The sequence below is a fragment of the Dysidea avara genome, chromosome 3 (assembly GCF_963678975.1).
Source record: "Dysidea avara chromosome 3, odDysAvar1.4, whole genome shotgun sequence".
Taxonomy (NCBI): Eukaryota; Metazoa; Porifera; class Demospongiae; order Dictyoceratida; family Dysideidae; genus Dysidea; species Dysidea avara.
In genome coordinates, this window is record NC_089274.1 from 12,207,603 (window position 1) to 12,230,146 (window position 22,544).

General features: G+C 35.5%; 3 protein-coding genes across 3 annotated transcripts in view; all 3 read left to right on the top strand.

Moving 5' to 3' along the window:
• Positions 1 to 22,544, top strand: part of LOC136249412 (proline--tRNA ligase-like) — a 64,587-nt gene that overhangs the window by 10,540 nt on the left and 31,503 nt on the right. The window lies entirely within an intron of this gene.
• LOC136249396 (protein NLRC5-like) lies at positions 1,165 to 19,525 on the top strand. Its single transcript, XM_066041379.1, has 4 exons — positions 1,165 to 1,211; positions 1,262 to 1,534; positions 2,183 to 2,230; positions 12,690 to 19,525. Exons 1-4 carry the CDS (start codon positions 1,187 to 1,189, stop codon positions 19,523 to 19,525), a joined length of 7,182 nt encoding a protein of 2,393 aa, XP_065897451.1. The 5' UTR covers positions 1,165 to 1,186.
• On the top strand, positions 19,414 to 20,788 carry LOC136249397 (NLR family CARD domain-containing protein 3-like). The gene has a single exon (XM_066041380.1). It carries the CDS (start codon positions 19,561 to 19,563, stop codon positions 20,560 to 20,562), a length of 1,002 nt encoding a protein of 333 aa, XP_065897452.1. The 5' UTR covers positions 19,414 to 19,560; the 3' UTR covers positions 20,563 to 20,788.

The window sequence follows — 22,544 nt, forward strand, 5'->3', positions numbered from 1 at the left end:
GAAATACAAAGAAAATATTCGCGAATTACATAAACTTTTTAAAATAAGCACTGCTGCTTCCTCCCATAGGGTATACAAACTTTCTACTTGATTTATACACTCCAGATGAGTGGTACTTTAGTCTCTATACTTTTAACTCAATAGTGCCTGAATGGAAAGTAACCATTTTTGGCGTGGAAGCTCCCTCAGAATAGCCGGGAACCTTGAGCTTCTATTTCAGATTTGAGTCAAATCTGCACAGCCATCATTGTGATGTTCACCTTCAAAGTTCATCTTATTTTTCTTCATATTTTTCTCAACTTTTTAAAATTCTTTTCTCTTTGGGGTAGAAAAATTGCAATAACTCACATGTGCTTTATTTGATTGTCAAATTTGGAGGGAAGTAAGAGCATAATGTAGCACATTTTCAGCTCAATTTTTGTACAGATTGAATTAAAATCAAAGGAGTTATGCGCAATTTTGAAAATTGCAAAAGCAATTTGTTGTCATGCCTACAGAGTAATCTGCTTGATGTAAGGAAATATAGAGTACTACAAAAATATTAAAATAAGACACATAGTAGTGTGTCAGGTGGCCAGTATACATGGGCATGGGGACATACTCATTTTACAGAACCAAGAAATGTCGTTTTCACTTATCTGTAGCTTGATAGTCCCTAACGACAATTAATCATTTTTGCTGTGGAAACTTCCTCACTTCCCATTCCAAATTTAAATCAAATCCGCCCAGCCATCACTGAGATATGCAACTTCAAAGTTTGTGTTATTTTCTTTCTATTTTATCTTCTAATTCTTCTTTCTATCAAGTGTATAAAGAAAAAAAGAAAATAAAAGGAAGCCTTAAAGCAAACTATAGGCTGGATTTGGGGCTTACAATTACAAAAAGAAGTAATATCTATACCAAAACAGCCAAGCTGTGGAAAAGGGTGTAGCCCTCCAAAAAGACCAGGGTGAAAAAAGTTAGGAAATCAAAGGTGGTGGCCAAGAAATGGCTACAGTGATGCTGCTACCAATCATTAGCACCATTGCAGCCATTTCTTAGCTGCTATCTTTGATTTTCTAATTTTTTTTCATCCTGGTTTATTTGGAGAGCCGCACCAAACTTGGCATAGGTCTTACTTACCTTAAATGATGTTATATGTATAATGTAATGTACTGTAGCAGCTGTAGAAACAGTAGAAGGTGCAATGATGACTGATCAAATTAAACATAGTGAGTGACGTTTTGTTATTTGCCTTATCATGTACATGTACTGATGTTAGAGGATGATACTCCAACAATGAAAGATCTCAACAGATATGTTATTAGTAGATATGCAGCTGAATGGAAAGATATTGGCCTAGAATTGGACATAGACATTGATGAGCTAAATATCATTGAGAAAGATCACCCTGGGCAAAGTAAGATTTGTTTTCAAAAAACTCTGGATAAGTGGTTAAAAGGGACTACTAATGCTACTTGGAGAACACTGGAGGCTGCTCTTACAAATGTGAGAAGACAGCAATCTGGTCTTGATCCAGTTGATGGTATATATGGTAAGGATGTTTAGTGTAGTATGGTGATCACTTTAAGCTATATTGTACAACCAAAAGAATGCATTGTACTTGTTTGTTGCCTTGTATAATAATTACAGGCTGCAGTTTGTGATGCTTAAATATTGTAGTATGTGTAATGCACAGTATAGTATTTATTAGCACAAGGAAAAATTAAGAATTTTAAGTTTAATTAGGGATCTTAAAAATAGAAAGTAATGAAACAAAAATGGTTGCCTACACCTGCAACTAGTGAACATTTAATCCCTACTTCAGTCTATGGCCATGACTGAAGTAGAGTTGAAAAAACCTCAAACATGTCCATGTAAATCCATGATTTTTTCATGCGGGATTACAGTGGAACCTTTCAAACTAGCTAATGTTACATTTATTGGTATATGAATGTTTATCAAACTACAAACTCTGCTAAACACATTTTGCAATTATGTAGAGTAAAGAATGGGCTATTGATTAAATCTAACAGTTATATATACTTGCTTTTTAAGGTGAAATATTGGTGATTGTGAATTTTTTATAATAGTGACTACTTTACTGTACATAGCTAAAATCTTCGTTGCTTAAGCCTTTAAGTACAGACCTTTTCATTTTATTACAATGACTAAATGTTTTATTAGTATGTTTATTGTGTAGATTCTACTACTGTCATTAGACACCAGTCAAGACTTGGTGACATGAAAGGTGGGTTAATTTGTATTTGAACAAACAGAATCCCTCTATTCTGGACACCTTTGGACCAGCTGTTTCACTGGGGGTGTCCACTATTTAATGGTTCCCTAAAATCGTATAATAATTAGTTTTCATCTCCACCTACATCACCATTTTCATCAATGATTTTTTTGTACTATTGGTGGCTGCATGCAGCTCAGATCAGTTAGAATAAGCCAAGGTCAAAAAGTTTCTAATACTCATAATGGAAATGTGGGCGGCGGATATAAATTTTAGGTTTAGTATAGTAGATAACTGAAATGCTTAGCTCACATGACTAAGAATGGGTGGATGAGAAACTAACAGTTAAATTTTTATGACCTTGTAATGATTAATACTTCTAGCTACATGCTGTATATATTATTAACAATGTCAACTATAGTGAAACTATCAGTTTATTATTTTGTGATGTGTATAGTACCTTCATTGTCATCTCTTTACGTTAACTTATACAATAATTCAATTTAGCATGCAGGTACAGTACTTAGTGCCCTGAGTCATTTGGTTGGGTTATTTCAAAACCCAAACAGATGCCTACAAGATCATGAAATCAGCTATATGCTGACTGTTTGACTCCAAATGAACACCAAACTAATTCATTTGTCCAATTTTTTACTGAGGTATTTTTTGCACTCTGTAAATGATGAATTGCACATTAGTTAACTTTTTTCATTATGTTTATACCTTCTCTGTTCTTTTTGGCCCCCTGCTTGTTCCACGTTACAGTGGAACTACCCTTAACAAGTCACCTGAGCTGGCCAGTCACCTCTGCATGGCAGCGATGTAACTATGGTCCCAAACTAGTTTGTATAGAAATAGTTTACATTAATCAGTAACACATATAGCAACCAACTTACACAGTCCCAAACAACACTTTGCTGTATAAAAGGAATGTGTGTTTAATTCTTAAACCTGCAAAGAACTTTTGGGGAATGCATGTTTACACAATATGGGTATGCATGATGAAATTAAGTGAGTTAACTTAATTCTTATAGCCTAAAACTACACGTTGATCTGCACTGGGCTACTTGGAGAAGGTTAAAGGAACACAGCGGCTTACTTGTTGTGAAGCAGTGAGCAACAGCGAGTTGCATTTCCATGTTTCAAAATTCTTCCCACATGTTTAATTTTGATTGTGGGTTTTGTCATGTGAGTTACATATGACCTGATAAAAAAATTTTACGGTGAAGCGAACGGAAGTTGTTGTAAAGTGATATATCGATAGGAGGAACAACCACTATCAAGTTATGGATGGATCATTTTATAAAGGTAGAATAACTCCTCTAATATCAGATGGGCTCCAAAATTGGATGCGATTACTCGAGCTACAACAGGAGTTTTTGAACAACTTATATGTCTTTAGATTCAAGGCTGTGGGACTTTGCACACCAAGTATCAGTTTTTCTCGGCTTCTTTTTCTGATGGCAGCAGCCCTGCAAAGTCATTTCCTGTTAATACGTATAATCTGGAAAATAATTGATTCACAGGTGCCCACTGTCTACAAATCACACTGACATCCAATCAACAGTTTTATATCTTCACGTTGTAGATTAACTCATTTAGTTTCTAAATATCCCTTGTTTATTTAATAGTTTCTAAATATCCCTTGTTTATTTAATCAAATCCTTTTAATCACAAACTACAAATCAAATAAAATGAGACATCGCTAGAGTAATAATTGCACCATAAGTTTAAGTATACGGAAACTTGATTAAGTATACGTTGTTTGAGATTAGTTTATGGGAAATGTGTACCGTATGCTTTTACAAACACCGTATACAGTGGAACCTCAGTTATCCGAACCCCTTGGGACCAGGGGTGGTCCATAAGTCTGAAAAGTCCATATCTATGAAACTGTGTAGAAACAGCCTTAAAATAGCATAAAGAACATTTTTTTAAATTTCAGTATTATCAACTACCCTAATAGAACAGTCACTACTCTAATAGAGCAGTCATTTCCATAGTTCGGATAACTGAGAATCCGGTTAAGTGGGGTCCGGATAACTGAGGTTCCACTGTACTTCCGTACACTTAAATTCATGGTGCAATTATTACTCCAGTGACGTCTCATTTCATTTGATTTGTAATTTGTGATTAACTAGGGATATTTAGAAAGTAGATGAGTTGTTCTACAAAGTAAAGATATAAGATTGGATGTAAGTGTGATTTGTAGATGGTGGGTGTCCGTGAATTGATCTTTTTTCCAGATTATATGTATTAATTGGAAATGACATTGCAGGGCTGCTACCACCAGACAAAGAAGCCAAGAAAGCTGATACTTGGTGTGCAAAGTCCCACAGTTTTGAACTATCTAAAGACATATAAGTTGTTCAAAAATTCCTGTTGTAGTTCGAGTAATCGCATCCAATTTTGGAACCCGTCCGATATTAGATGAGTTACTCCATGTAAAGGGTTTGTGTGTTTCTTTGCTGAAAAGTTATTTACGCAGCTACTTTCGACCCCATCGTTGAACATTAGGATAAAACCCTGGGCATCATTTTAATCCTTGTTAAGTTACAAGTATAATGACGTAAATTACATAGCCATACATGATAGTTTAAAAGTTACAGTACATGCTTTGTGCCAGGGCAGCATATTTTAATGCAAAGTTATTTTAGTGTTTTAATTTTCAGATACTAGTAAACCCCCTTATGCATGTGTATCATTTCTACCAGTACAAACTGCTGGTGCTGGCTATAACACTGTTTGCAGATGCCCTATTGGTACAACTGTGTATTATCAATTGCAAGGTGTGTGTACTCATTCACACATACACACACATGCACACACACACTCTCTCTCACACACACACACACACACACACACACACACACACACACACACACACACACACACACACACACACACACACACACACACACACACACACACACACACACACACACACACACACACACACTGAAGATCTTGCACTGTATGCTGCATTCTGATCTGCCTTTGAATCTGCTGGAAGAGGCTTTGTTGTAGGGGCAAGTCAGGTTGGGTTGACTGTTAATCTTCTCAAAACCAAGGGTATGGTTATAGGGGCTGGTATTGGTGATGACGATGTTGCTCCACTGAGTGTGGAGGGAGGTGAAATAGAGATGACGACTGAGTTTACTTACCTAGGACATGTCTGTGTAATGACGGAGAGGTCACTAGAGAGGTGGCATGTTGAATTGCAAAAGCCTCTAAGGTTTTTGGTAGCTTGCGTGATGCTATTTCTATGAATAGGACTTTTTCTTTGTCTACCAAAAGAAATGTTTATGAGGCCATTGTGTTGTCTGTTTTACTTTATGGTGCAGAAACTTGGACAATAAAGGCTCCTGATGTAAGACAACTTACCACCTTTCATAACTGTTATACCAGCAGTGGAGGGAGCATATTACAACTAAGAATTTGTTAAAGGAATTTGATGTGCAGTGGTTGATTGCTGATTTTATTATGGAGAGGCGCTTTCATTGGCTTGGTAACCTTGGTTGTATGAGTGATGATAGACTGCTTAAGCAACTACTGTTTGGAGAACTGCAGAGGAAGCAGCCTTTTCCCAAGAAACAATGGCATGATTTAGTGTTGTCCCATCAGTATTGAAGATTGCTGGTATGTTCTATGTCAAGATAGGACGGAATGGACTAAATTATGTAGTGCCCAAATAAGCGAAGTGGTACAGTCAAGGAGGCAGAACACCTGTGCTGTAAACTCTCTCCAGCAAGGAATTATTTATAGCTGTTTCTGTGGTTGATAGTTCCGATCTGACATGACATTGTCGCTTTTGTGAAAAATAGCTTGTCACTGGTCCTTACTTAGGACCCTGCTATCACTGAACTCAACTTCAGTGGGCAGCATCAAGAGGTGTGTGTGTACAGAACCAACACAGCTCCTTGTGGTCGGAGATGATTTAATTGAGTGGATTGATCAGTTTCTGTATCTAGGAGCAGTGACTGCAGATGAGGGAATTATTTATGCAGATGTTGATTTAAGGATAACCAATGCCTCGAAGGCCTTTGGTGTGCTACATTGAACTGTCCATCAAACCGTGCATCAGGCCTGTGTACTAGCTATCCACCCTTTTGTATGGTAGTGAATGTTGGACACCACTTTGTCATTATTTGAAGCGATTAGATGGCTTTTGCCACAGGTGTATCAAAACGATGTTGGGTACTACTAAGAGAGACAACTATGGGAGGACATCAGCCACAATGAGAAGACGTTGGGGAGATGTAGTGACTAGTTGAGAAGACATCGATTAGAGTGGCTAGGACATTTGGCAAGAATGGGTGACCATTGTTTACCATGAGTTTGTTTGTTTGGGTGGCTACCTCAAGTGCGGCCATTTCATGAACCCAAGAGAAGATGGAGAGGTGTGTTGAAGTCAGATTTGTAATCTCTTGGCATCAGTGATGGCTGCTGGTATGATAGAGCAAGGGATAGGAAGCAGTGGCAACCATTATATTTTCAATCTGTAGATGACGCAGCTCAGATGTGGACTGTACAATCTGTCAGAGGTATTTAGGCTGAGGGTGGTAAGGCTCATAACAAGTGCACTACAGAACAACAGCACTTATTGAGGAAGAGTCTGGTGCAGTCCATTGTCAGAGCTGTGAGCGCTGGTTCAGGATTAGCTGTACATAAATGTGAGATAAGTGAACATTCTACACAAGCCAGTCAGCCCTTAATAATATGTTCCTTGTAACCATTCAGTGCCAACATTGTCTTTGATGGATGAAGAGTGCTGGGGGCCTGAAAGTCTACCTAAAGAAGTGTGTTCCAACAATGTGACTAAGAGTTCTTGCTTCCTCCACTGTGGACCATGTGACCTGAACAGGCAGTGTCAAGACAAGTGTGTACATATGTGTGTGTGTGAAAGTGTGCACATTATCATTATGATTATCATGAAAACTGTGACTGGCGCACATGGTCCACTGGACTACAGAATGTTATACACAACTTAAATCGTCTTGTATTTGTGAGGTATCTTGCCAGTTACCTAGCTCTCAACTGGTCTTGTGTGGCCAAACCACTTTTGTGTTGGGATAGGGCTCACATGGCCAGATCAGTTTGTTCTCTCTGTGTTGGGGTTCCCTATTCCAACACAAAAGAAGAAAAAGTGGTCTGGCCATGCAAAACTAGCTGTCATCATGGCCACACAGGTTGTACAGTGTATCTTGCAACAACAAAATAACTCTTTACTATTTATTGATTAATTAGCAAACCCATCACAAGCTATTACATTTTTATATCCTCAAAGTGCCCTTTTAAAGTTTCATTGCCACTTTAAATACTACTTGTTTTCCTATAATTATGTATATGTAATAGGACAGATGGCTGTGGTATTCGGGATTAATAGTGCGAGCATTGTAAACAGGAAGGTGTAAAATAGTGCGAGGCAAAGCCGAGCACTATTTTCTTCCTGTTTACAATGCGAGATATATTAATCCTGAATACCACAGCCATCCGTCCTATTGCAAATTGATCCGACAACCATAGCAACTGTTACTAGGCAACAGAAATTCAAAAATAACCACTGTAATAGACCAATCACACTTAGCAACCATTGTTATGGTCTCAAATGACATTTACCTTAGCAACGGTTACCTAGCAACCATATTGTTACTATGCTATGGGGTATCTGTCACTATGGTAACATTAGTTGTCAAGTCGGACATTTACTTCTAATAGGAACACACCACACTTTTAGCCAATTAAATTAGTATTACAGATTTTTGTCAAGGGACCTTGACAAACAAGTGTAATACTAATTCTATTGGCTAATCGCTTGACGTATTTCAGTATAATATGTCAAGGTGGTATTGAGAGATAATTATTATATTGTAACACATTCAGTTGTTGGATTAATATATATATATATATAATACTGGTATCTGCCCTTCGTACAGGACCATTTCACATTCCACACTAACCACAATGACAAATCAATGCATTGGAAATGAGGTATTAAAATTCTTGTCCTAAAGTGTACTGTAGCATGCATGGTGATATCACCTTTACGTGAACTTTATTCCATCATGCAAGGCTAAAATGATGTGAACACACGATTTACTAAACAGCAGAATAGCATGTAAGCTAAACGTATCCAGCCTATGTGGTGCTAATAGTACCGCTGTTCTATCATGCTAGAACTGTAACATGATCAACAAAGAGAAAAAAATCAGTACTAAAGTATTTAAAGCAGTACTAAACTCCATAGCTATACTGCAACCAAAGGTTTGAGCAAAATTAACTTAGCACACAGGTGCACATTTCCTGACTAACTGTTCTTATAATATAAAGAAGCAGATAACATCACTAAGAATTGAAGTTACAAATAAGGCACTTACTCTAATAGAACACACGGGACAAATACACAGAAAAACAAATATGCACCCAATTGCTCTACCCACATCTGTCCTATACTTATCAAATGTTCTACTACATAATTCTACGCACTAACACTTGGGCTGTTTGTTAGTGGTCTTGACAGGAATGTAGCTCAAGTTTTTTCTCTACACCAATGCCTTTAACCTTTATAGAGAACAAACGGAAGCATATAGTGATTTGTAACAACAAACTTTGAGTTGCTAGGTTATGAGCATTTAATTTCGTGTAGATATATGCTTTGTTAGCAGCATCACAAAGACAAACAGCTTTTCAGCTTTATATATATAGAAAAATATAAAGAAACCTTTTGTGTGAGGATCAAAGCACGGTTCTATAAAAGCCATACAGAATGCAACTGTTCTATATTGGGCAATTATAGAAAACTTTGATAGTTCTATATCAGGTAGTTAGTTATAGAACTGCCGGGCCTATTTGCAGGCTAATATAATAGCCTGCTAATACAACCAATTAACCTATAGGCTGATAGCCTATACTGCGCTGGCTGACCAGTCAACCCAACCAGTTCACTGGATTTAATTTATAGACATACTTGATGATTTCGATGATGGTTGCTTGTGTTCAGCAGCAGTGAACATTCTTACTACATTTTGTTCACATACACGGACAATTCCTAGGAATATCATAGAATTATGCTTATGAAGTACCACAATCGAAAATTTTCAGTTTCTTGAGAAGACGGACTAGATTAATTCTCTCACTCATCCTAGTCTAATGCAGGTGCAACACAGGCACAGTGCCTATTCTACCAATGAGTAGACTACTCAGTGAGTTTTTAATTGTTTCATGTGTCTTGTGTGTACCTCAAGTTGATGGTTCTCTATACCAATTAAAGCACTCCCTAGGCTCATGGTAAAATATAGCACTCAAAGAGTGGACGCGAGATGAAATATAACACCCGGCTTCGCCTTGTGCTATATTTGTCTCTCACCCTCTCTTTTACGTGCTATATATATTTGATATATTGTACTCACAGCAGAGCTTTAACTCTTACATACAATATATTATTACCATAAAAATGAAGTAGGGATCCAAGTGATAAAAATTAGGGAAACAAGAGATGAATGATGGTATTACAGCATAGCTCTGTGAGAAAATCCTTACATTGGCATGTTATAACAATTATTTTGTTCAGTGCCAAAGTAGGGATTTTCCCACAGAGCTATGCTGTAATACCATCATTCATCTCTTGTTTCATTCCTTTTTATTGCTTGGATCTCAACTTAATTAACAATTTTTAATATCAAACAGTATGATAGTACTGTCTAAGTAGGGATCCCCCCAAAAATGAAGTGTGCCGCCTAAAATTCTGCCTTCAAAAATCATCCTAGAAACATCTTACGCCACAAAAATCACCTTTACGGAATAATATTAGTCCATCTAACATGATATACAGCATTAAAAACAAGAAAACACTTACCGGTGACTAGATATAGAATTTTGTAATTGTCAAAACTCGAAATTTGATCTGCCTCGCCCACTCACTCACTTGCTCACTGCCTGACCACAGTCGCAAGAGCCTAGAGGCCAAACAAAGTAGCGCACAGCCACCATTTTACTCCACAATAAGAAGACTCACCAGTGGGATGTGCCTTTTGGGTTCCAATGAGTTTACAGCCTCTGCACCTTGTCATTTCTTTTATTGGTCTAGCTAGCTGCACACCCCTTGTTAGACTAGAGATACTCTAATAGAACAGTCACTCTAATACAACAGTCATGTATGATACTCTAATAGAACAGTCACAAGTTACACTGTACCACTAGCTGTGCTACAACAAAAAAACTAGTATTTTAAAAATTAAAAATGAATCTATGCAATAAATAGTAGAGTGAAACAAGAGATGAATGATGGTGTTACAGCATAGCTCATTGGGGAAGTCCCAACTTTGGCACATTAGCTATAATTTTGTTCAATGCTAAAGTAGGGACTTTCCCACCGAAGCTCTGTAATACCATCATTCATCTCTTGTTTCACAACTTTTTATTGCATAGCTAAATCCCTACTTCATTTTTACATTAAAATACTTATATTAGGTTGTTTTTTTTGGTATAACATACAGTTATACATGTGTGACTGTTCTATTAAGGTGACTGCTGTATTAGAGTATCTCGAGTCAGCCTTTCACTTACCAGGGATGTGTCACTATTTCATATTTTCACTGAGCTCACTACGTAGCATTATAAATACAGCTAGACTAATAATAAGGGTATGGTCATCGTGATCGTGTAAATAGATCGTTAAGAAGAGTAATCTCCACAGTAGATTGCTATTAATCCATTAATAGGTGTGGCCTCAATCCAATTGCACGGGTATCTACCAAGCATAATTGCTTTCAATAGTTTTGTGGCATGTAAATATGCTGCTCAAGGGAAGTGCTGAATTTTAAAAATTTATAATGCCTTGATATGGCATGAAGAAGAGGATAAACAACCTGACTGAAGATAGACAAGGCACAGAGGCACACACTCGTTAGAACCCCAAAAGGCATATTCCACTGGTGAGTTTGTTATTGTGGTGTAAAATGGTGGCTGTGTGTTGTTTTGTTTGACCTCCAGCGTTGCAACTGTGGTCAAGCAAGCTGGCAGGCAGACAAAAATTTGAGTTTTGCTGATTTTTTAAAAAAAATTCTATATTTGGCCGCCAGTAAGTGTTTTCTTGTTTTTAATGCTGTATTTGATGTTAGTTGGACTAATATTATTCCATAAAGGTGATTTTTGTTGCATAAGATGTCTCTAGGATAATTTTTTAAAGGCGGAATATTAGGTGGCATGCATCATCTTTGGGGGATCCCTACTTAAACAGTACTACCGTACTGTTTGATATACAACCTTTGCAGTCATTGTCTAAAAGGAATCAGTGCCATTTGGAGTTCTGACTACCATCGGCTTTCAATATCTTCCGTAGTGTGGTAATCAAGAGAAATAGTCACTCTAATAGAATTCATACTATGTATGAATATATCAATCATGTTAATATGCCACCAGGGCTTAGTACTGTAAAGTCAGGTTGTTAAGCACATGCACTTATAATTTTCGGAGAAAACATTTTGTAAAAATCATACCATCTGTTAGGCGCATACAGGTACGCCTAATAAATAATTATGGTGAGTGTAACACAGAATCACTACGTTGTAATAGGGTAGTTAATAGTTTGTACTGGTCACCATGCCAGTACGTAAGGATATTTGACTCCATTTCCGGGTGAAATCCTTCGTGATGAACAAAATTATCACTATCCAGATGGCTGATTTGCTGTATACATAGTGAAGAGATACCTCAAGGGAGACGTAAGCACTTGAGGAAACATTAATTTTTCAGTACTTTCAGTTTTTCTTGCCGTTTCTTGCTGTGTGTAGTAGCTCTATCATCGCATTTTGCCGTGTGCACTTATCATCCATGGTTAACTACAAGAAATATGTATGCGCTTAACAAATAATATGCACTTAATAGATACATGCGCTTAACAACCCGACTCTACTACAGTAATAGGATAGTGAAAATAAGAAATAGTGATAACATCTCTTGGTATGCTAGAGGCTGAATTCAGATACTCTAATACAACAGTCACCCTAATAGAACAGTCACACATGTATAGCTGTATGCTACAACAGAAAAATTAAACTAGTATATTTAAAATTATTTAGGGATCCAAGCAATAAAAAAGAAGTGAAACAAGTAGAGATGAATGATGGTTTCTTGGTGGAAAAAATCCTACTTTGATGTTGAACGAAAGAAGTATCATAACATGCCAAAGTAGGGATTTTCTCACAGAGCTATGCTGTAATACCATCATTCATCTCTTTTTCACTACTTTTTATTGCTTGGATCTCTATTTCATTTTTAAATTGATAATATACTAGTATTATTATTTCGTGTTGATGTTAATAGTGCATGAAGTCACATGATCCTTGTCCATAGGACTTAGAGCACTCCTAGTAGTGTATGTACACTTGGTAGAGTGCATTATGCAACACTTGTATTGTGTAACTAGTTATATGTCATTTTACAAATTTGGCATTATAAATTTTTGTTGTAGTGCCACCAGTAGTTGATGGAGTAGGCGATGATCTACGACATCGTTACAAAACACATAGACAGAAACCTCAGGAAGAGCAATGGCCACCAAACCAACCTAAATCAATTGTGAGTGTTGCGCTAATGCATTGTAGAGGAAGAGGAACACAACAAGAATTGATCAGAATATTTAAAGAATCTGAACAAGAAGATGCTCACACTGTGTTAGATAAGTTAACATCATCACATTCCAGGGTCACTAAGGACATCAATGAAATATTTAAGGCATATCCCTCTGGCCAAGCAATAATTGGTACTGACTCTGATGAACCTCCTAAACATATTCTCATAGAAGGAGCACCTGGGATAGGAAAAACTGTACTAGCTAAAGAGATTGCTTATCTTTGGGCTAATGGTAAACTGTTAAAACATTATAAACTACTTTTCTTAGTGTACCTTAGAGATCCAAGGGTACACAAAGTAGGGTCACTCAAGGATTTCCTACAGTTGTTCACTTCTGAAGAAGTGTCTTCAGATTTGTTGAGGTTTGTTAAGGAATCACGAGGCAAAAATATAGCATTTATTTTAGATGGGTTTGATGAATTTCCTGCCTCAACACAGAGAAAGTCATTTATTGAAATCCTTGTTGAGAAAAATGAGGAACTTGGTTTGATAGTTTACAAGTCCACAGTAGTTGTTACTTCACGACCATCAGCCACATTGTTTTTACATGAAATAGTTGACAGAAGGATCGAAATTCTTGGATTTGCTAAAGAAGAACGAGAAAACTACATTTCACTATCACTCAAAAATTTGCCTGATGAAAAACAAGAGCTTCAAACATACCTCACACACCATCCCATGATCAACAACCTTTGTTATATTCCACTTCATTTAGCAATTTTGTTGTACCTTTTTGAGAAAGGCAGCAAACCTGATACTCTAACTGAAATGAATGAGTTCTTCGTTCTTCACACAATATACCGACACTTGAAGAGACATAAACTTCTACCATCTGGTGCACATGTAGTAAAAGGATTTGAAGATTTATCTCAGAAAAATTATGAAATTATTCTGAAATTGGCCAAATTAGCTTTTGTTGGACTACAAAATAACAAATTAGTGTTTACATGGAAACAAGTTCAAGAATTATGTCCTGATATTGTGAATGGTGAAAACATTAATGGATTTGGTTTGTTGCAAACTGTGCAACATTATCCCACAGCAGGTCCTGGGACAGGGATCACTGTTTCTTTTAATTTCATTCACTTCACAACACAAGAATACCTTGCAGCTCTTCATGTGTCTACTCTGCCTAGTTTATATCAGTCAATTTTGATGGGACAAACATTTTGGGATGGTTGGTTTAACGTTATGTGGATGATGTATGTGGGAATAGTTGGTATAAATTCATCTGCTTTTGTTTCTTTTGTTTCAACATTTGTGGACACTTTTCGTAGTGGCAGAAATACATCTAGCAACAATAAAATCAACTATAAAATTAGCCAAACACTTTCTCAGGATATTCAAAATGATAAGAGAAAATGTTTACATTTATTTCAGTGTTATGTGGAGGCAAAAAGTTATGAAATGCCTGAAACAATTTCTTCTATTTTTAGCAGTGGAAAAATCAAGCTCAGTGGTTTAACATTACTTCCACACCATATTTCATCACTGGTATTTTTTATGTCTGCTTCTACTAAACGAAAATGGAGAGCTTTTGAATTAGACAATTGTAACTTTAGAAGTATTGGAATGAATACTTTAATGGAACATGCTATTGAAAACAAAAGTATTATTTCAGCGTTGGAATATGTTGATCTTAGCAACAACAATGCTTCTCCATGGGGTGTATATTGTGTTATCATTAAACATGGTTGTGTTGATAGTTTAACACTTTGTGGGGATTATGGGATGGAAGAATATGTTCACAATATCACAGATAGTTTAGAAGCAAATAGAAGACTTCAGTCGCTAACATTGTATGGTACTGGAAGAGTCGGAGTGGAAACAATAGAAAAGATTTTAGTTTGCAATACATCTTTACATGCAGTGAACCTTTCACTTAAGAAAATCAGCAGTGAAGTAAAAAGGACTGATATGAATATTTTACTCCACACAAAATGCCCATGTTACAAAACAGTAGCAATACACGACCGTGATAGAGTGGTGGATATAAACATACTAGATGAGGGCTATTATGGACCGATACCTGATGCAATTGACATGTCAAATAAGGGACTCAGTGATGATGCTGTAGCTTTAATAACATTTGGTTTACATAACAACAGAACAGTGAAGAGACTAGATGTCTCATGCAACAAGATATCTAATGATGGTGCACGAGCCATTGGTAACTGTCTTAAACAGAACAGCACATTGAAAGAACTTGAGATTTCAATGAGTTGTATAACTAGTACAGGAATGAAGTACTTAATAGAATCTATTAAGAGCACATCAGCAATCAGATACATTGACCTCAGTAAAAACAACTCATCCCCATGGGGTGTGTATTGCTGTATCATTAGACACTGTGGCATTAATAATTTAACACTATGTGGTGATAATGGAATGGAAGAATATGTTAAAGAGATTGCAGACAGCCTAGAACTAAACAGAACACTTCGTTGGCTAACATTGTGTAATATAGGAAGAATTGGATTAGAGTCAATTACCAAAGTGTTAGTTACCAACACAACTTTGAATATAATGAGTTTTTCATGGACTAAAATTAGCAGTGAAGGAACAAGAAACAAGAAAAGCACTTTGTTGCGTACAAGATGTTCACTTAATCACATACTGCATAACACAGTAGAAAAAACTTTTAGTAATGACAGAGATATAGTTATCAACATATTACATGAAAGCCATTATGGAGCTGTACCCAAAGCAATTACCTTGTCTAATATGGTCATCAGTGATGATATAGTAACCTTTATAACACTTGGCTTATATAATAACAAAATGGTGCATCAACTTGACTTATCTGATAATTACATCACCAGCAAAGGAGCAATGATCATTGCTAAGGCTATTGAAGTAAGCTCAGCACTGAAAAAGCTTGATATTTCAAACAATACAATATCAGATGATGGAGCAGAAAGAATTGGTAACTGTTTAAAGAATAATAGTATGATACAAGAAATTGATTTGTCATCAAACAAAATATCTGCTAAAGGATTGCATCGTTTTATGGAATGTATGAAGAACACATCAACACTGAAGTATATTGATCTCAGTGGAAATGATTCGTCTCCATGGGGGGTGTACTGTGTTGTTATTAGAAATTGTGATGCTAATAATTTAACAGTTTGTGGAGATTATGGGATGGAATCATACATTAATGAAATAATAGATAGTTTAGAAGCAAATAGAACACTCAGCTCAATAACATTGTGTAGCATTGGAAGAGTTGGAGTTGAAGTGATCAAAAACATTTTGGCTAAATGCACTACTTTAAATACAGTAAACTTGTCATGGAAGAAGTTCTGCCATGGCAAAACAGGTAATATTGTGCTTCACACTGAATTTCCACTATACAAATTAGGTAATGCTGTCAGCAGAGTGGTGAATATTAACATACTGGATGATGGCAATTATGCAAGTACATCTATGCCAAATGAACTTTATTTTTCCCACATCCACGATGATGGCGCGATGGTAATAGCATTTGGTTTGTGTTATAACACTACAGTAAAAACACTTAACTTATTTGAAAACAGTATTACCAGCAAGGGAGCAAAAGGTATTGCACAAGCTATAGAAATTAATTCAACACTGCAGAAACTGGACATATCTGATAACAACATAGCTTGTGATGGATTACAAGCTATCAGTAATTCTCTTAAATTGAACAGCACTTTACTAGAAATAACTGTATCAAAAACTTCAAGCAGTGGAGTACTGACTGTAAATGCACAATGCTCACATTGTACCCTGTCATCCGAAGACATAGGTGATGTTGAGGTAGGGATCATAGTATCATTGTTATATAGCAATAGCAGCAGTAACATAAAAGATCTTGACCTTTCTAGCAATAGACTGTCTGATGTTGGAATAGTTGCCTTGAGTGATTTTGTAAAAAATTCTTCACTACAGAAGCTTAACATTTCATACAATGAACTTTCTGAAACTGGAATTGTTGCTATGACTGACTCTCTCAAACAGAATAAAAATTTACAGGAATTTATAATGTCACATAATATGGTCACTGTTAAAGGTTCTAACAAGATCGCTGAATTGATTCAAGTAAATACAACGCTTCGGAATCTTGACATTTCCTGTTGTAGTATTCCTGAAGAAGGGGCAGTGGTCATAAGTGAATCCTATAAGGAAAATAAAATGCTGCAAAGATTTATAGTATCATGGAAGAATGACCGAACAATTATCAATACACAAAATAATTTTGCTAATTGTGACTTATCAAAAAGGATGATTGGGAACACTGGATTACTGATAGTGTCAAATCTTGTATACAACAAGGAGATAAATAAACTAAATGTTTCCTATAACAATATAACTGATGATGGAGTAGAAGTTTTATATGAAATTGTCAAAAGTCATTGTACTCTAAAAGAACTCATTATGTCACATAATAATATCAGTAGTGATGGAGCTTATATCATAGCCAAAATCATTCAAGCAAAGACATCACTACAGAAACTTGATATTTCCCAATGTAGAATTCCTGATGATGGTGCAGTGGTCATTAGCAAATCTTACAATAACAATAGCAGACTACAGCTCGTCCTATCATGGAAAAATGATAAAATTACTATTAAAACAGCAGATCTATTGTCAGAACGTGGGTTTTCAGGACAGAGAATTGACAATACTGGAGCACTGATATTGTCCTATCTTTTACACAACATTGAAATTGAAGTGCTTAATCTATCTTATAATGTTATGACTAATGATGGAATAATGATTATTAGTGATTTCCTCAAGAAAAATAATACTGTACAGGAACTCATTATGTCGAATAGCATGATATCAGACAGCCAGATTTCTGAGGTTGTTCAAATTAACACAACACTTCGAAAAGTTAGTATTTCCAACTGTGACATTAGTGATGATGGAGTTGTAGTTATAAGTGAGAGTGTCAAGAAGAATGATAATTTAAAAGAACTTGATATATCGCATAATGAGATTAATATTAAAGGAGCTAACAAAATTGCTGAAGTTTTTGAAGTTAATGTGTCTCTTAAAAAACTTGATATTTCCAATTGTAACATTCCTACTGTAGGAATAGAATCTATCAGCAATTCCCTTCAGAAAAATTGTACTTTAGAAGAACTTGACATGTCATACAATAAGATTAACATCAAAAGAGTTACCAAGATAACTGAAGTTGTTCGGGTTAACAAAACACTTAAGAAACTTAACATTTCCTATTGTGATATTCCTGTTGTTGGAATAGTAGATATCAGCAACTGTCTAAAGGAAAATAAAAGCTTACAAAAACTTGACATATCACATAATGAAATTTATTCTGAAGGTGCTAACAAGATTGCTGAAGCTATTCAAGTTAACACAGCACTTAAGATACTTAATGTTTCCAGTTGCAGTATACCTGATGAAGGAATTGTAGTTATTGGTAATTGTCTTAAGAGAAATAATACATTGCAACATCTTTACATGAGACATAATAAGATTGGTATTAAAGGAGCTAACGAGATGGCTGAAGTTATTCATATTAATACAATACTCCAGAGCCTTGATATTTCCTATTGTGGTATTCCTATTGATGGAGCACTAGTTGTCAGTACATCTTATAAAAAGAGTGAAATGTCATTACACCTCACAATATCATGGGAGAATAATAAAGTTCAAATCAGCACAGACTCATGGTCATATTATGGCTTATCTGGAAAATCCATTGATGATGCAGATTTGCTAATAGTATTAAATCTATTACACAATAATAAAATTCTAGATCTTTCCTACAACAACATATCTAATGTTGGAGTAGCAGTTGTCAGAGATCATTTAAAGAAAAATAGTAAGTTGGAAATGCTAAATCTGTCACATAATAAGGTGGATATAAAAGGAGCTATGTGGATTGCAGAAATTATTCAAGATAGTACAACATTTAAGGAACTAGATTTCTCCCACTGCAGTATTCCTGGTAATGGAATGGTAATTATTAGTAATAGTTTAAAGAAAAACAATGTTTTGCAAGAGCTCAAAATGTCATATAATAAGATCACTATTGATGGAGTTATGAATATCGCTGAAGTTATTCAAACAAATGGAGCACTTCATGAACTTGATATTTGCTCTTGTGGTATTACTGATGACGGAGTAGTGATTATTAGTAGTGGTCTCAAGAAGAATTATACCTTAAAAAAGCTCAACATCTCATGGAACTTGATTAGGTTTGAAGGAGCTAAGAAAATTTCAGAAGCTATTCAAGTTAATGCAACCCTCAAGAAACTTGATGTTTCCCACTGTTGTATTCCTGATGATGGCATAGCGATTATCTGCAATTGTCTCAAAAGTAATGTCACCTTAGAAGAATTCAACTTGTCACATAATAAGATTTATTCTAAAGGAGCTAACAAGATTGCTGAAGTTGTTCAAGTGAATACAGCACTTAAGAAACTTGATATTTCCTATTGTCATATTCTTGATGGTAGAACAGCAGCCATCAGCAAATGTCTTAAGAAAAATAATACTTTGCAAGAACTAAACATTTCCCATAACAGGATTTGTATGGAAGGAGCTAACACGATTGCTGAAGTTATTCAAGTTAACACAACACTTCAGAAACTTGATATTTCTTATTGTGGTATTCCTGAAGATGGAGCAGTGGTCATCAGTAAATCTTATAATGGAAATATGATAATGGTACAATAAATACAGCAGATTCATTTAGTTGTAACATATCAAACATGGCTATTGGCAACATTGGAGCACTAATAGTGGCAAATATTTTATATAACACTGCAATAAAACGTCTTGACCTTTCCAGTAATGGTACATCTGACAGTGGTATTGCAGTCATCAGTGAATGGTTCAAGAAAAACCAAACTTTACAAGAACTTGACATGTCACGTAATGAAATCGTTGCTGAAGGAGCTAACAAGATTGCTGAAATTATTCAAGTTAACACAACACTTGAGAAACTTAACTTTTCCTATTGCTGTATTCCTGATGATGGAATATTGACAATCTGCAATTGTCTTAAAAGCAATAAGACACTGAAAGAATTGAGCTTGTCACATATTAAAGTTTATTCTAAAGGGGCTAACAAGATTGCTGAAGTTATTCATGTTAACACAACACTTGAGAAACTTGACTTTTCATTTTGCTGTATTCCTGATGATGAATTAGGAATGATCTACAATTGTCTTAAAAACAATAAGACCTTACAAGACTTCAATTTGTCACATAATGAGACTTATTCTAAAGGGTATAACAAGATTGCTGAAGCTATGCAAGTAAACATGACACTGAAGAAACTAGATATTTCCTTTTGTGGTATTCCTGATGAAGGAATAGCAATAATATGCAATTCTCTTAAGAGCAACAAGACCTTAAGAATTTTAAACTTGTCACATAATAAGATTTATTCTAAAGGGGCTAACAAGATTGCTGAAGTTATTCAAGTTAACACAACTCTGAAGAAACTTGATATTTCTTACTGTTGTATTCTTGATGATGAAATAGTAACCATCAGCAATTATGTCAAGAAAAACAATGCGTTACAGGAACTCGATATGTCCCACAACAAGATTTGTATTGAAGGAGCTAGAAAGATTGCTGAAGTTATTCGTGTTAATGTAACACTCAAGGAACTTAATGTTTCGTATTGTAATATACCCGATGATGGAGTAGTGGTTATCAAGGAGTCTTGTAAAAGTAATAGAATGCTTAGAGCAATAGTTTTCTAGAAACAATTTTGTATGTAAAACTGAAATGTAAGGTCCTGCTGTTATACATTTTGCCAAATGTTGGAAGCTTTTATTAAGTTTCACTAATGCTGTATAGCTACAACTCTATATATTGTGCACATGGTTAGCATTAAGTGGTCATGCTTTGTTTATCGGTAATCCATTCAACATATTATGTGCCAAGTACATACGCTGTTATTGCTGTCTATTAATGATATGTAGAGTAAGTCACCACAGAACATTCATCATCACTCTCCTGGGTTGTGAAAATGTGAGTCCTAGTAAACAAGTGGTAGTTATTGTTATATAGTAGAATTAAAGAAACTACTAAGCAGCTTTATAAGCAGCAACTGTAAGGTTCCCTCTGTGCCTTGGTATAATGAAAAAACTCCATGATTGTCAACAGACCTCAACCATACACAGTAAAAACTAACTAGTGAAGGTCACTACTAAATGTAGTGAACGTCACTACTAATGTCTGCCACAATACTCACTATTTTTGTGTAGTGACGTTCACTACTAATTTTGTACTGAATGTCACTATATACCATGTAGTGACGTTCATTACAATGTAGTGAGGGTCACTACAAAAAGGTAGTGAAGGTCGCTACAAAAGTAGTGAACGTCACTACACAAAAATAGTGAGTATTGTGGCAGAAGTTAGTAGTGAAATTCACTACTAATTTTTTACAGTGTATGTCTCTAATTTGTTGACCAGATAAGTTCCACTGCAATACTAGTATGAGCCACTGGCTCAAGAGAAATAAAGTTTCAAATTGTGTCTCAACCTATGGTACCCTGATATTGGAAATCTGGAGTCTCAAATTTGCAGTGTTTTAAGGATATAATTATAGTAGGGTGATTCCCAAGAGTCTACTATAAAGCAGTCACCAAATACAGGTATATACACTGGATGCATTCCAAAATCACCCAGATTCAATTTTACAAAGCTTTATTTCTATGTACATCATTAAACATGTGCACTACAACTGTACAAGGGATAAGAATAGGCCTGAGTCAAATATGCTCAAAATTTTGCCCAAAATGCATATGCTTTTAAGAATTTCCCAAAATTTTCACCCATTATGCTCTTACAGTAATCCTATTATGTTCCTAAATTGTTACAATTGTACATGTCTTGGAACATTTTAATCAGTGAATGCTCTATTAGAGTATTAATATTTTACTATTAAAGTAATTGTTCTATTAGAGAGTATCGATCTAAGGAGCTGCATTTGAGTGTTCTATTGCAGTTTCCACTGACTGCTCTATTAGGGAGTATTGATCTATTTTCATGGAATTAAGTTCCATACTTTGAAATATCTACCTAATCTGGAGATATTTTGAGTGATCAGGCCATCGTGGACTCAGTCAACTGTAACTAAAACTAAAAGTACTTTTAGTAAGGTGAATATATTTAAGTTAACTAAAACTATAACTAAAAACAAATGTATATAATCACTAAACTATAACAAAAATCAAATCTATATTATTACTAAAACTAAAACTGCTCACAATATAGCAAGTTGATCTTATTACTAAAACTGTAACTACTTCTAAAACTACATGCAACTAAAATATCTATATCATATAGTTACGTACATACTATTAAATCTATATCTAATAAAAACTGTTTGACCAAAATTCACGAACTCAATAATGTAGGTACTAGGTAGTAGTGATGGCCTATAGTATGCTAACCGTTTTTGTTAATGGTCACTGTAATTTAATGCTTTTAGCTAATGGCTACATTTATGCATACCTGCTTCAACAGCCCCTATTGAAAGAGTATTTTCTACAAGTGGGGAATCGACATCTGGCAAACGCAACAGACTTACTGATAGTAACTTGGAAAGGGAAGTTCTGCTAAGAAAGAATAAGGAATACCTGTGACAGAGATTGCGTCAAATGCACTGTATTAAGTGTTGTTTTAATCTATATTATAAAAAAATTGACAGGTCTTGTAATACAAAGATTTTGTA

Excerpts from the sequence above, each read along its gene's own strand:
- LOC136249397 (XM_066041380.1), top strand. The coding sequence starts at position 19,561 with ATGGCTATTGGCAACATTGGAGCACTAATAGTGGCAAATATTTTATAT.
- LOC136249396 (XM_066041379.1), top strand. The coding sequence starts at position 1,187 with ATGATGACTGATCAAATTAAACATA. Across the intron at positions 1,212-1,261 it reads GACTGATCAAATTAAACATA|AGGATGATACTCCAACAATG; the intron begins GTGAGTGACGTT and ends TACTGATGTTAG. Across the intron at positions 1,535-2,182 it reads TCCAGTTGATGGTATATATG|ATTCTACTACTGTCATTAGA; the intron begins GTAAGGATGTTT and ends TTTATTGTGTAG.